The sequence below is a fragment of the Salmo salar genome, chromosome ssa17 (assembly GCF_905237065.1).
Source record: "Salmo salar chromosome ssa17, Ssal_v3.1, whole genome shotgun sequence".
Classification (NCBI taxonomy): domain Eukaryota; kingdom Metazoa; phylum Chordata; class Actinopteri; order Salmoniformes; family Salmonidae; genus Salmo; species Salmo salar.
Window position 1 is genome coordinate 36,154,896 of NC_059458.1, and position 15,895 is coordinate 36,170,790.

The 15,895-nt window shown below is 39.4% G+C and overlaps 2 protein-coding genes across 2 annotated transcripts in view; both read left to right on the plus strand.

The window, feature by feature from the left end:
* The window catches only part of LOC106600648 (zinc finger protein 239-like), a 289,371-nt gene that overhangs the window by 69,739 nt on the left and 203,737 nt on the right, over positions 1 to 15,895 (plus strand). The window lies entirely within an intron of this gene.
* LOC123728048 (gastrula zinc finger protein XlCGF52.1-like) lies at positions 7,869 to 13,656 on the plus strand. Its single transcript, XM_045698573.1, has 3 exons — positions 7,869 to 9,740; positions 10,622 to 10,861; positions 11,454 to 13,656. Exons 1-3 carry the CDS (start codon positions 9,695 to 9,697, stop codon positions 12,368 to 12,370), a joined length of 1,203 nt encoding a protein of 400 aa, XP_045554529.1. The 5' UTR covers positions 7,869 to 9,694; the 3' UTR covers positions 12,371 to 13,656.

Sequence of the window (15,895 nt, forward strand, 5' to 3'; positions counted from 1 at the left end):
TAAAAGATACACGTAAGAAAAAGAAAAAAAATGGCATTCTAAAATGTCCTCCACTAAAGAAGAATGGGACAACATTCCACAGGCCACATTCAACAGCTTGACCAACTCTATGCAAAGGAGAAGTGTCCCGGAGGAAGAGTCACCCGGAGCTAACCCCTTCTCATCCCAAGGATCCCGGAATGCACGGACCGTTGGACTGTGGTAGTGGGGGAACAGGAAGTTCCAGACAGGCGTGCAACATTCTTCAGAAAAAAGGCGTCAGAACTGTGCAGTCAAGAAGATAACCTTAGTGTCCGTTTCAATTAATTACGACAGGTATGTAATAACACGTTTAAACTTTCTGTCGAAAGAACATGTCATAACATGCTAGGTAACAAATCCGTTAACATGTTTGGTAAAGGTTTGATGTGCTATTTTTTGTGTCAAGCCGAGTGAAGTACGTGATTAAAAACTATTTTACAAGTCACATAGCTAGAGACTCTGGGTTTGTCTGAATGGATGTACATAATTGGCTCATGGTCATTTCATAAATAATCAATTTATTTGAGATTTCTGAGTTCGTTTAGCATGTTATTAGGTTTGTGTAAAATTCACAAGCTGGTAAAATGGCGGCGCCCACTCGGTCTGGGTCAACGGACTGTTAATGCATGAAATGTAATGATTATCGGTTTTCTTCATGTGTATTAATATCAGACACATTAAGTTGTTTCTGTCTTTATCTATAAATGTTACTGTGGTGTGAACAGGAAATACAATTCTTTTTTGATTGAAGTAATACGGTGAAGACAAGGTTATTAAGGAAAATAGCACATAGTGCTGCTTAAACAAACTAACCTTGTACTAAATGGTTTTTGAGTCATTTATGCATTTATCTACTATAGGTTAAGTATTAACTCAAAAGTATTGTGGAGCTCCTGCACCTAAATATAAACAGTATTGGCATTTATTTCAGTCCAAGTCAGGCATTGAATTAGATATTTTAACACGAAAAAATTGAATATATTTTATAGAATAAAGAAAGTGCCAGAACAGTCAAAAAACTTTTGTTTCCGTTTCTCATCATTACTACTGGCCAACTCAGATATGAGGCCGGTAACATCAACAGTGAGGACAGACCAAGCCTGCCTCTCTCCTTCCACAATGTGTCCAAACCTATGGTCACTGGGTCCTGATTGTGACAGTGGAGCCCAGTTTGCACTGCAGGATCCAGAGATGGCATCAGTGAAGCTGGAAGACTGCAGTCAAACACTGGAGCTGAATGTCAACATTAAAGATGAAGAAGAGGAGGAGAAGATTGGGAAATCTGTTTCTCATGGTAAGTGCAGGTTCTATCTAACTAAGTTTCAAATCAAATCAAATTTTATTGGTCACATACATGTGTTTAGCAGATGTTATTGCGGTGTAGCGAAATGCTTGTGTTTCTAACAATATCACCACATGTGCCCAATACACACAAATCTAAGTAAGGGAATGGAATTAAGAATATATACAGTTGAAGTCGGAAGTTTACATACACCTTAGCCAAATACATTTAAACTCAGTTTTTCACAATTCCTGACATTTAATCCTAGTAAAAATTCCCTGTCTTAGGTCAGTTAGGATCACCACTTTATTTTAAGAATGTGAAATGTCAGAATAATAGAGAGAATGATTTATTTCAGTTTTATTTCTTTCATTACATTCCCAGTGGGTAAAACGTTTACATACACTCAATTAGTATTTGGTAGCATTGCCTTTCAATTGTTTAACTTGGGTCAAACATTTAGGGTAGCTCTCCAAAAGCTTCTCACAATAAGTTGGGTGAATTTTGGCCCATTCCACCTGACAGAGCTGGTGTAACTGAGTCAGGTTTGTAGGCCTCTTTGCTCGCACACGCCTTTTCAGTTCTCCCCACAAATGTTCTATAGGATTGAGGTCAGGGCTTTGTGATGGCCATTCCAATACCTTTAAGGACTTACCTTTAAGGACTTAAGGACTTTGTTGTCCTTAAGCCATTTTGCCACAACTTTGGAAGTATGCTTGGGGTCATTGTCCATTTGGAAGAACCATTTGTGACCAAGCCTTAACTTCTTGACTGATGTCTTGAGATGTTGCTTCAATATAGCCACATAATTTCCCTTCCTCATGATGCCATGCATTTTGTGAAGTGTACCAGTCCCTCCTGCAGCAAAGCACCCGCAAAACATGATGCTGCCACCACCGTGCTTCACGGTTGGGATGGTGTTCTACGGCTTGCAAGCTCTCCCTTTTCCCTCCATACATAACGATGGTCATTATGGCCAAACAGTTCTATTTTTGTTTAATCAGACCAGAGGACATTTCTCCAAAAAATACAATCTTTATCCATGTGCAGTTGCAAACCATAGTCTGGCTTTTTTTATGGCAGTTTTGGAGCAGTGGCATCTTCCTTGCTGAGTGGCCTTTCAGGTTATGTCAATATAGGACAATATAGGACAACAACAAAAAATTCTGCAGTGTTGAAGGTTCCCAAGAACACAGCCCAATTTCGAGTCTCATAGCAAAGGATCTGAATAGCCATGTAATAGCCATGTTTTTCTGTTTTTAATTTCAAATACATTTGCGAACATTTCTAAACCTGTTTTCACTTTGTCATTATGGGGTATTGTGTGTAGATTGATGAGAATGTTTTATTTTATTTAATCCATTTTAGAATAAGGTTGTAAAGTAGCAAAATGTGGAAAAGATCAAGGGGTCTGAATACTTTCCAAATGCACTGTAAACATCCAAAAGTGGACCTAGAAGTTTGTCCTTAAATATCTTCAAAATATCTATTGGGAGCCCATCTGGACCTGCCTCTTTACCTCCCTTCATATTGAAAATAGCAACAACACCATCCAATTCCTTTTCCAGATACAATTTAGTGTCTTCTGAAATAGAGGGAACATCAAGACCTGATTAGTTCTCAGGAGATTCAGAGTTGTAAAGTGTGTTGTAGTAGGAAGCAAATGTTTGGTTTATTTCTACAGGATCCATTGATAATTGCCCTTGTTAATTATGAATTGCATTAATGGCTCAGTCTGAATTTAATGTCTTAATGAGCTTAATGCGCCAGGCCGCCAATTTACCAGGTTTTCCACCTTGATCATAGGACTGTTTCATCCTAGTTAAGCTGTTTTCAGCCTTTGAGGTGGAAAGTTCTTCATACTGAGCTTTAAGAGCAAATAATTCCTTGTTTACTTCTGAGTTATCTCAAAAAGTTTCCCTCTCCAATTCTCTGATTTTGCTGTCCAGCTCTCTCATTTTCAGATCGAATTGATTTAAAACTGATAAAACGTATAAATTGCCCCCTAATATATGCTTTGAAAGCCTCCCATCTGGTACTCGCTGGCGTTTGGTCAGTGTTCAATGTAAAATAAACATCTATATGCACTCCAACATATTGTAAGAAGTCTTGGTCCTGTAACCATCTGGGATACAAACACCATCTAGAGGGTCTTTTTACCCGATTTGTATCCCTATAGAACCATGTCTAAACCCAGAGGAACAATCTAGATGAGGATCAAATAATATTCTCTGCCATTAGAACTTAACCTTTCTTCCTGGTTATCAGTAGAAATAAATTCTCAAATAATTTTGGATTTCATCATTAGGACCATGAACATTAACCAGATTAATATGCTCATTCAAAGAGTTTCCTGTATCAGAATGTATCTACCAGATGTATCAGTTATAATAGTATCCACTTGAAACAGAACAGATGTGTGAATTAAAACCATAACACCATGAGAATGAGAGGAGAAACAGAATGCTATTACTTGCCACCTCCTACATACTTTCAGTAGCTCAGCCTTCAACAAGTGAGTTTCTTCTAGGAACACAATAGATGAAGTTGTTAAGCCTAGTAATAACCTGTTTAAACTTGGATAGTTTACAAACTCCACAGACATTCCATAAACTACATTTCAGTTTTGCATTTGAAGTCATTTAACCAAGATGTAAACATGGAATAAGCTAAAGCATAAAGGCATATCTAAAATATGTTTAGTAACCACAAGGAATGCAGGAATATTTTGTAGTGAGAAAAATATGTAAAGATCTGTTGGAACAAACAAAAAATACATCTATCCTAACAGTAAAACACTGAACCCCATTCCACTATCTCCTTAACTGAGACATCCAACGCTTCCACTCTCACCTCCTCCTAATCGTAGAGTGTAGCCTGGTGGATGACTGATCCATTAAAGGGAGCAGTCTAACCTAAGTGACACAAAACAAAGTGTCTCCAGCATTCTCTCTGACATTACTCCTCACGAACAAAACAAAAGGCATATCTTGCTAGATGTTATGTGAAATATTACAACAAAAGGCATATTTAGCAAGATATGTGAAATATCACATAGTATTTGTTTGAAAAGTAGCAAAGAATAGCTCCACCTAAAACAGTAACACTAGTTAGTGAAGCCTGAGACAAACATTACAGTATGGACAGTCCAAAATAGTTGTAGATTATCCACAACACAGGGTCTTTAGCTAGTAGCTACCAAGTAACAAAATGGCCCTCACATATAGCGTTAACGTAGTATACCATGATACGTTTATAAACTACAAAAAGTATCAAAGATCAGAAATGAACAGCCTATGTAAGGAAAAGGGATACCGTTGAATATGTGCTTCGTTACCCAAATGCCCTTTGCACATGATGTTAGTGTGCAAGCCGAACATCATGTGCAATCATTTTAGTCCAAGGATATGATCGAAAGGCCTCCATCATTCTTAAAAAATTTGGAACCACCAATACTTTTTTTTAGAGCTGGCCGCCCGGCCAAACTGAGATATCGGGGGAGAAGAGCCTTGGTCAGGGAGGTGACCAAGAAGCCGATGGTCACTCTGACAGAGCTCCAGAGTTCCTCTGTGGCGATGGGAGAACCTTCCAGAAGGACAACTATCTCTGCAGCACTCCACCAATCAGGCCTTTATGGTAGAGTGCCTAGACGGAAGCCACTCCTCAATAAAAGGCACATGACAGCCCGCTTGGACTCTGCCAAAAGGCGCCTAAAAGACTCTCAGACCATGGGAAACAAGATTCTCTGGTCTGATGAAACCAAGATTGAACTCTTTGGCCTGATTGCCAAGTGTCACGTCTTGAGGCATCCTGGCACCATCCCTACGGTATAGCATGGTGGTGGCAGCATCATGCTGTGGGGATGTTTTTCAGCAGCAGAGACTGGGAGACTAGTCAGAATCAATTGAAAGATGAACGGCGCAAAGTACAGAGATCCTTGATGAAAACCTGCTCCAGAGCACTCAGGACCTCATACTGGGGCGACGGTTCACCTTCCAACAGGACGACGACCCTAAGCACACAGCCAGGACAACGCAGGAGTGGCTTCGGGACAAGTCTCTGAATGTCCTTGAGTGGCCCAGCCAGAGCCCAGACTTGAACCCAATTAGCATAAAAGTAGACATCATGGAAAACAACAAATCACTGCAAGCTCTTGAACGTCATCTCTAGCGCACACCTTTGCTAACAGGTATTGTGTCAATTTAAAACTTGCTCAAGACATTTCACAGAATTTTCCATTTAAATAAATGTAGCCTATTTATTCATTACTAAATTTAGCTAACATTAGTTAACCCAGAGATCCTTACCTTTGCCTCGATTCGGACAGCCTTGTCCAGATCATCATGGCATTTGTAGTTCTTTATTATAGCCACATTAGCAGCTAATTAACATTTCATTTTTGTGGTTGGTAAATACAGGTGAATATATTGATACCTCACCTTGTCCTAGAGAGATTTACACGGTTTTCAAAACACCACGCCAGGGTAAGCCTACAGGAAACACAGCCCTTATTTTAAGTGTTTCTAAAATCCTCTATGGGAAAAATGAATGGTGGAAAAAGGATTGGAACCATTTCCCTGTTTGACTGCTAGGTTTTATGGGTATTATGATTCATACTGTGGTACTCTATTGGTATGCAGCTACCCGACGCTAGAGGGGTGTGAATGAGCTGAGACACGTGGTAAGATGGCGAACAAGCCGAAGAACACCATCCCAACCGTGAAGCACGGGTGTGGCAGCACCATGTTGTGGGGGTGCTCTGAGGTCTTGGCTGATTTCTTTTAATTTTGCTGTGATGTCAAGCAAAGAGGCACTGAGTTTGAAGGTAGGCCTTGAAATACATCTACAGGTACACCTCCAATTGACTCAAATGATGTCAATTTGCATATCAGAAGCCCTTAAAGCCATGTCATAATTTTCTGGAATTTTCCAAGCTGTTTAAAGGCACAGTCAACTTAGTATATGTAAACTTCTGACCCACTGGAATTGTGATACAGTGAATTATAAGTGAAATAATCTGTCTGTAAACAATTGTTGGAAAAATTACTTATGTCATGCACAAAGTAGATGTCCTAACTTGCCAAAACTATAGTTTGTTAACAAGAAATTTGTGGGGTGATTGAAAAACAAGTTTTAATGACTCCAACCTAAGTGTATGTAAACTCCCAATGTTCCGGGCGTACTGACAGTTGGTCTGAGGAGGAGGTCACAATCTCCTGCACGAATCAAGAACATTTTTCACATTTTTTTTAGAGGTCTAATAGTTGGCAAGGCATCTCTGTATTAATTACTATATCTATGAATTGAATGTATGTAGGCTGTGAAATCCCTCACACCAGTACAGTAGGTGGAGGTGTATGCAGCTAAAAGTTGGATGCGATCCTCCAATCAAATCCCAAAGAAGGACCAAAGTGCACGTCACTTGACCCGTATGGAGAATGTGGGAAAAGGAGCAAAGTTCATCTCTATTATTGATGTTTGATGAAGAGTATCTACCACCCTATGTAAAGCTGGGATATATAAGGTACTCCATAAGAGAGTTGGTGTAAAACTCGACCCAAAGCAAGACATTTTAAAGGTTTGGCCACATGTCAAGTGTTTGCAGACAGAGGGAATATGTTATTGAAAAGTATGTGAATGTTGCAACTGTGGAGGGGGTCATATTCCTGAATTCCCAGAGTGCCCTGTTAGGGTGAAAGAGGTTCAGGTGTCAAGGATCAGGACTGTACAGGAAATCTCCTATGTGGAGGTGGTGAAGAAAGTTATAGGGACAAGAGGCCACAGTTCTGAAGAAGATATGGTGGTGGATGCACCACAACCAGTCGTAAATGTTGTATGTCAATCAAGTGATCTGGATACACTTACTGTGAAAAGGTGGATTTTATAGCATTTATAGCCACAGTTATTAATTGTACTGCACAAGAGGTCCAAGAAGCTGGACATCATATCTGCAGCTGAGAAGTTTTTGGGCCTCCAAGACTACAAGGACTACTGTCACCAGATAATGTTCCGCTCTTACAGGATCCTTCTCAGTGTAGGGACCTGATTAGAACTGAAAAGCTGGCTGATTTGAATTAATTTTGTTATTGATAGTTAGATTTTTTTTCTACATACTGTATACACTGAACAAACATATAAATGCAACATGTAAAGAGTTGGTCCCATGTTTCATGAGGTGAAATAAAAGATCCCAGAAATGTTCCAAATGTCTGCACACATTTGTTTACATACCTGTTAGTGAGCATTTCTCTTTTGCCATGATAATCCATCCACCTGACAGGTGTGTCATATCAAGAAGCTGATTAAATAGCATGATCATCATTACACAGATGCACCTTGTGCTGGGGACAAGAGGAGCTGAGTAGGTACCTTGGCAGCAGCTAATGGGGATCCCTAATTAATGCAAATACAAAAATGCCACTCAAAATTGTGCTGTTTTGTCACACAAAACAATTCCACAGATGTCTCAAGTTTTGAGGGAGCATGCAATTGGCAAGCTGACTGCAGGAATTTCCACCAGAGCTGTTGCCTGAGATTTTAATGTTAATTTTTCTACCATAAGCAGCCTCCACTGTTGTTTTAGAGAGTCTGGCAGTATGCCCAACTTCAGACCTGGGGAAAAATATGACCTTTTTATAAATGGATTTCATGCAATTCTACATCATTTTAGATGACTGGAGACTTTCTGAGAATCTTTTTTAACACCTCACCAATGACCAAAATGACAGGCTGCTTTGACACTGAGATCAATAAAAACGACCTTGTCTCTAATCCATCAATAGCCTAGGCCAGGTGTGTGGAGAAACACATTGTACAATATGAGGAGGAAGTTATAGTCCTAAACAATCTTTCCAGTTTCACTGACTCACCCAATGATGTGCAGCTCACTCACCGGCCAAAAGCTTCTCTCTCTTGCTTTACTTTGTAAAACTATGCTGTTCGCTCAATAGGCCTAGATGGAGTTGATAACTTCTTAACATACAGACAGATTAGTATTTTATTTTCAGCAGGATCCATTTGCTTTACAACCTGTGTTTTCCAGTGACTGTATTAGAAATATTGCTAAAGGCCTGTTTTGGCTGCATGCTGTTCACTGACAGATTTGCCACACGTTCCTGACTGTAGACATGCCTTGTGATTTGACTACACACAATCCACAGCTAGGCTATTTTATTTAAATGATCTATTGATCCTCTGTAGCTAAATACTCCTGGTGTAGTTTTGGGAATTATTTCATTTGTTTCTGAACAGACTGCAGAGTGCTGCAGAACCTCAACACACTTCCCGCAGCTATTATTCTATTAGGAAATAAATTATGTGTAATGCTGGAGAGATGAGTTGCTGGCTCATGTCTATAACAGCACAGAGAGGGAGAGAGATCATAGAAAGTGAATCTCATTTTAGTTCTGTGAGAGATACAGGCGTGCTTCTCTCTCACCACAGCAATGGCCACGCCTTGGTCTAAATAGGCTACAATGTTGCACAAACCATAAACCAGGGACGGTCCAACATTAATACATTCTTAGAATATCAGGCACGTTTTCACATTTATGTTTTTAGGGGGCATGACAATTACAGAGAAATCCAAAATGTAATTACTCTCGTTTTAATAGGATTTTTACCTTGCAAACAGTGGAAATCATTTTTCATGCCACAGGAGGTAGGCTACCTGATCTTTGCAAATGGGTTCCGGAACGAAAGACTACAAAACTGAGAGGTGCTGGAGGATCCGGCTCAAATTAAGCACCGCCCTTCTCATATAATGTGGTTAGGCCATCCCAAGGATCTCTGAATGCATGGATGGTTGCATCAAAGATTTTGTTTCCAATGGGAAGAGATGAGTCATACTGGGCAGAGCCAAGCACGAGTCAGCGAGATCTTATTGGCGCGTTCTAGCAAACATCTGCATATATATGTTTGGGAACGCCTCCTTTGAAGTGCTCGTGTGCAATAACTACATTTGTGTTCCTTCTAAACAACGTGATAAAAAAATTGTTGCAACGGGTAAAGTCTACAAGACTTTGTCCACTCTGTTCACAACAGATTTTAGTTTTGGGAAAAGAAAACTATATTAAAATCATTTGTTTCATTGATTAGAACATCTGCAGAATGTCGGCCAAAATCCATCTTCTCCCACTGCCGGCCAGTGGGCTTCCTCTCACTACCATATTTGGTATTGTCATGACATTCCATGCTAAATAACACAACTATTATCATATTTATCATATTTGGTAGTGAGTGGAAACGCTAAACAGATGCTTCACATTTCTACATCCTGTGAAATATCTGTCTCGTTGTTCTATCTGTGGCAGCACTGTGGTCGTGGGGGAACAGGAAGTTCCGGGCAGGCACGCACCATTCTTAACAATAAAGAAAGCACTAAGAACTGTGATGTCTAGAAGAGAACCTTTGTGTCCATTTCTATTTATTACTACAGGTATGTAATAGTAGGTCAAAACTTCCTAATAAAGAAAGAACATGTCATTCCATGCTAGATAACACAACTATTATCACGTTTGGTAAAGGTTTGATGTGTTATTTTTGTGTAAAACGAATTGAAGAACATGATAAACTGTTTTACAAGTCACATAGCTAGAAACTTTGGGTTTGTCTGAATGGATGTACATTATTTTCTCAAGGTCATTTCATAAATAATCCATTTATTTGAGATTTCTGAGTTCGTTGTGCATGTTATTGGTTTTGTGTAAAATTCACGAGCTGGTAAAATGGCGGCGCCCACTGTCTGCGCCAACAGAGACAGAGTGGGAAGGTGCAGAGAGACAATTTCACGGTCACACTACAGTTTTGAAGCTTAATGTAATGAATCAGTTTCCTACATGTGTACTAATATTCATATAAATTATATTATTTGAACGGGAAATACAAATAGATTTTTGATTGAAATAATACAGTGAAGACAAGGTTATTCAGGAAAATAGTACATAGTGCTGCCTAAAACATACTGCAACCTCGTACTAAATGTTTTTTGTAATTTATGCATTTATCTGACTTTGGGAAATCTTCTATAGATTAAGTTAACTTACGTTGTGTAGAACAATTTAAAATGTGTACTTTGTCTAATTTGAATTAAGTAATGTTGAGCTCATGTTCCTCTTATAGAATATTAGTTCAACAGTATTGTGGAGCTCCTGCACCTAAATATAAACAGTACCGGCACCTATTTCAGTCCAAGTCAAGTTCTGAATTAAATAATTGAACAAGAAGAAATATAATATATTTTTAGAGAATAAAGAAAGTGCCGGAACTGTCAAGACTCACTTTTGTGTCTGTTTCTCATTGTTACTACGGGACGACTAGAATTAAGTCTGAGGCCGGTAACATCAACAGTGACGACAAACCCAGCCTGCCTCTCTTCTTCCACACGAAGTCTAAACCTACAGTCACTGGGTCCTGATTTTGACAGTGGAGCCCAGTTTGTACTGCAGGATCCAGAGATGGCATCAGTGAAGCTAGAAGACTGCAGTCAAACACTGGAGCTGAATGTCAACATTATAGATGAAGATGAGGAGGAGAAGATTGGGACATCTGTTTCTCCTGGTAAGAACAGGTTCAATCTAACTAAGTTTGTGTTATTCATTCCAACTTTCCACTGCACATGAAAAGTTTCAGTAGAATTGTTTCAATGAGAAGGTAGGTGTTATTTCATGCTACTGATACTTGCATGGTTTGACACCAGTATTGCCAGCATTTGTTTTATTCACTGGGCTATCTGGAGTGATCAGAGAGTAGACTAAAGCAGTGAAGTAGACAAACTGCCATTGTTTTAAAGTTCTATGAAATGAGTTTGTGTAGTTACTAACCCTTGTGATAGTGAGTGGAGGACTCTTACCCACTTTTAGAATAGTTTAATTCCCCTTTTGTGTTGTACAGACTACTGATATGAATAAATATGTCACCCGGTACAGCCAGAAGAGGACTGGCCACCCCTTTGGGCCTGGTTCCTCTCTACGTTTCTTCCAAGGTTCCTGCTTTCTAGGGGGGTTTTCCTGGCCACTGTGATTCTACATCTGCATTGCTTGCTATAGGGGATTTCAGGATGGGTTTCTGTCAAGCACTTTGTGACAACTGCTGATGTAAAAAGTTGGTATATCACACCAACTGACTGGTTCTTCTGATGTTGTTCACACAGGAGACCATGTTGAGACATCCTCTACATCCAGAGAGCAACAGCAGGAAGATCACAGAGCTAAGAGGTCTCACTACTGCCCACATTGTGAGGAGATTTTCCCAATTCTATCAAAGCTAAAAACACACCTAAAAATACACAAAGGAGAGAATCCCTATTCCTGTACTGACTGTGGGAAGAGATTCACAACATCAGGGGTTCTGACAGTTCATCAGAGAGTGCACACTGGAGAGAAGCCTTACTTCTGCTCTGACTGTGGAAAGAGTTTCTCTAAACAGAACAACTTAAAATATCACCAGCGAATACATACAGGAGAGAAGCCTTACTCCTGCTCTGACTGTGGGGCGAGTTTCTCTCGACTCAATACCTTAAAAACACACCAGCTAATACATACAGGAGTGAAGCCTTACTCCTGCTCTGACTGTGGAAAGATTTTCTCTCAACTGGGCCACTTAAAAAGACATGAACATATACATACAGGAGTGAAGCCTTACTACTGCTCTGACTGTGTAAAATGCTTCACAACATCAACTGAGCTAAAAGTTCATCAGAGAACACACACAGGAGAGAAGCCTTACTCCTGCTCTGACTGTGGAAAGAGTTTCTCTGTAATGGGCAACTTAAAAACACATGAACGTATGCATACAGGAGTGAAGCCTTACTCCTGCTCTGACTGTGGAAAATGCTTCACAACATCAACAGAGCTAAAGGTTCATCAGAGAACACACACAGGAGAGAAGCCTTACTCCTGCTCTGACTGTGGAAAGAGTTTCTCTGTACTGGGCAACTTAAAAACACATGAACGTTTACATTCAGGAGAGAAGTCTTACTCCTGCTCTGACTGTGGAACGAGTTTCTCTCAAATGGGCCAGTTAAAAAGACACCAAGGTAAACATAAAGGAGAGAAGCCTTACCACTGATCTGACTGTATAAAATGTTTTAAAACAACAGCTGAGCTAAAAGGTTATCAGAGAACAGACACAGGAGAGAAGCCTTACTTATTCTCCTAATGTGGCAAGAGTAACTCAAGTGAAAGTCACCAAGTAAAATACTACTTGAGTAAAAGTCTAAAAGTATTTGGTTGTAAATATATTTATGTATCAAAAGTAAATGTAATAACTAAAATATACTTAAGTATCCAAAGTAAAAGTATGAATAATTTCAAATTCCTTAAATTCATATCTATGGGATGGGTGTCCCTAAACCGGACGGTTGTTGCTAACTTGCGCTAATGCGACTAGAATGACCTTGTATTCAACAGCCAACTTTCCAGGACATTGACAAGCTTAAATTCTTGTTAATCTAACTGCAGTGTCCAATTAACAGTAGCTATTACATTGAAAAATGCCTTGCTATTGTTTGAGGAGCGTATACAACAACAACTTTTATCACGGCAACTGGTTTGATACCTTCACCTCTGAAGGTAAATAATGTACTTACATTCAGTAATCCTGCTCTGATTTGTCACCATGAGGGTCCCAGAGATAAAATGTAATATAGTTTTGTTTGATTAAAATCTATTTTCATGTTCAAATGTAGGAACTGGGTTCTACATTTTGAACCCCTGTTGTCTCTGGCTCCACATCCACCCCGCCCGGCCATCTAGATGTGTGAAAGTTAGTCTGTAAGCTAATGATCCATCGTGTATGACATTCCTGAGTGTGTAATCTTACATTTTTTATTACCATAGCATTTGTATATTTTCTCTATAGTTATGTACACAAATGTATCAATTGACCAATTTGGGACGTTTTGGCAAACTCCTGGCAGACTTGATAAGGTGCAGTAATGTGATTCTTCACTGCATCAGTCAAACTGTGCACACTGCTCCCATCTGGTGGAACAAAATATAAATTACACCTAGACTCCTATCTGAAAGTATTGACTTTCTCTTGCATTTCAAAGATGATGAAAAAGAAAAATAGTTGTTTGTTTGTTTGTATTATCTTGTACCAGATCTATTGTGTTATATTCTCCTACATTAATTTCACATTTCCACAAACTTCAGTGTTTCCTTTCAAATGGTATCAAGAATATGCATATCTTTGCTTCAGGTGCTGAGCTACCGGCAGTTAGATTTGGATATGTCATTTTAGGTGATTTTTTGTTTTGTTAAAGGGTACGATCCTTAAGAGGTTTTTAAGCAAACCAGATGGCACAATTGTGTTGTTTTTATATTGCAGTAATTAAATAATAAAGTTTGATTGTTTTGAAGAAATGTAAAAGGCTCTCCTTTTGATTACAATAATTCCACCACAATATCTAAACATCATTGCCAATCAGGTGCATCCCTTCATGGCGTCAGTGTATCCATCTGCAAATATATTTTTTTCAGCAGGATTATGCCCCATGCCACAATGCTTGTCCAGGAATGGTTCCAAGAACATTACAGTGAATTCAGCTTACTCAATTCACTGTAATTGTGCATCTGTGGGAGGAGATGGAACAAGCAATTCGGAGTAGAGATCCACTCCCAGCCAACTTTGTAGGAAGCATTGGAGTCAACATGGGCCAGCATCCCTGTGGAAGGCTCTCAACACCTTGGACAGTCCAAGCCCCGACAAATGTAGGCTTTTCTGAGGAGAGAGGGGTGTGCAACTCAATAATATGTTTCTAATGTTTTGTGCACTCCGTGTAGATCAGATAAAGATGGTGCGATGATCAGTTTTTTGTATTCTTTTGGGTGGATTATTTTATATTACTAAACAACTTTTGTTAAATGGTAAACAGGCTATGAATTTATTAAATTGTATTTTAATACTAGATTCATTATTTTAGTAATTGATGATGAATGTATTTGAATAACTGTATTGAAGTTAATTGATCTGGTGGCAGGTAGCCTAGCGGTTAAGAGTGTTGGGCCAGTAACTGAAAGATTGCTGGTTTGAATCCCAAGCCAACAAGGTGAAGAATCTGTCATTGTGCACTTGAGCAAGCCAATTAACTCTTATTTGTCCTGTAAATTGCTCTGTATAAGAGCATATACTAAATTACAAATGTAATGAAAAATGTTTGTACATTAATTTAACCACTTTTTTCTCTTGTGTATAATTAAATAAAATAAACTGAAGTTAAATACTGTATATACAATACACAACATTACCTCTTTGTTTACCCTGGCCAGAGGTACAGGACGATAGTAGGCTAGACTATGTAGCTGCTGTTGTTAGTAGCCTACAGTTTCCATGCAATACAGCATGTCAGATCACTAATGATTAGGTGTAAAGGCTGTTACATTTATACAAGAGTTTTTGCTTGTGTCTGTCAGGAGAGATGTGTTATCAGGCTAAATAACTACTGGAGGGAAGTGGAGAGCGCGCCTTGTGCTTTGTGCGTTGTGCCCGGCCCGCCCGACATGGTCAAGAGATGCAATGGACATGCAGCAGCACTCCGATGTGAAGAACTGTACTAAAATGTACGATTGTAGTACAATGAAAAATATATAGCATGGTATTTTCGTGGAATGGTAGTGACCAAAAAACAATATATGTTTTTTTATTGTACTAGGCCTAGGAACATAGAAGAAACTGCCAGATGTGTCATAATAGCCTGGAAGTAAAGCTGCACTGGGAGACACATTTGAAATGGATTACATAGAATACATGCAGCAGGGTGGAAATAATCACAGTAAAACACAATTGAAATGTATTGTTGGAAGGACTGTGGTCACCATTCATGTAATACATTAAATATATACATCAGATGGTATTGGGGAGCTATTTCATAGGGTTTTCACAGGTACATTATTTTCCCATTTCAATCTTATACCAACCAACCCTATGTTTGGTGTGACTGTTATGGTCAGAGCAGACCATCTGATATGCCCTTACATTTTGTAATACAGTGGGGGGGAAAAGTATTTGATCCCCTGCTGATTTTGTACGTTTGCCCACTTACAAAGAAATGATCAGTCTATAATTTTAATAGTAGGTTTATTTGAACAGTGAGAGACAGAATAACAACAAAAAAATCCAGAAAAACGCATGTCAAAAATTATTTACATTTTAATGAGGGAAATAAGTATTTGACCCCTCTGCAAAACATAACTTAGTACTTGGTGGCAAAACCCTTGTTGGCAATCACAGAGGTCAGATGTTTCTTGTAGTTGGCCACCAGGTTTGCACACATCTCAGGAGGGATTTTGTCCCACTCCTCTTTGCAGATCTTCTCCAAGTCATTAAGGTTTCGAGGCTGACGTTTGGCAACTCGAACCTTCAGCTCCCTCCACAGGTTTTCTATGGGATTAAGGTCTGGAGACTGGCTAGGCCACTCCAGGACCTTAATGTGCTTCTTCTTGAGCCACTCCTTTGTTGCCTTGGCTGTGTGTTTTGGGTCATTGTCATGCTGGAATACCCATCCACGACCCATTTTCAATGCCCTGGCTGAGGGAAGGAGGTTTTCACCCAAGATTTGACGGTACATGGCCCCGTCCATCGTCCCTTTGA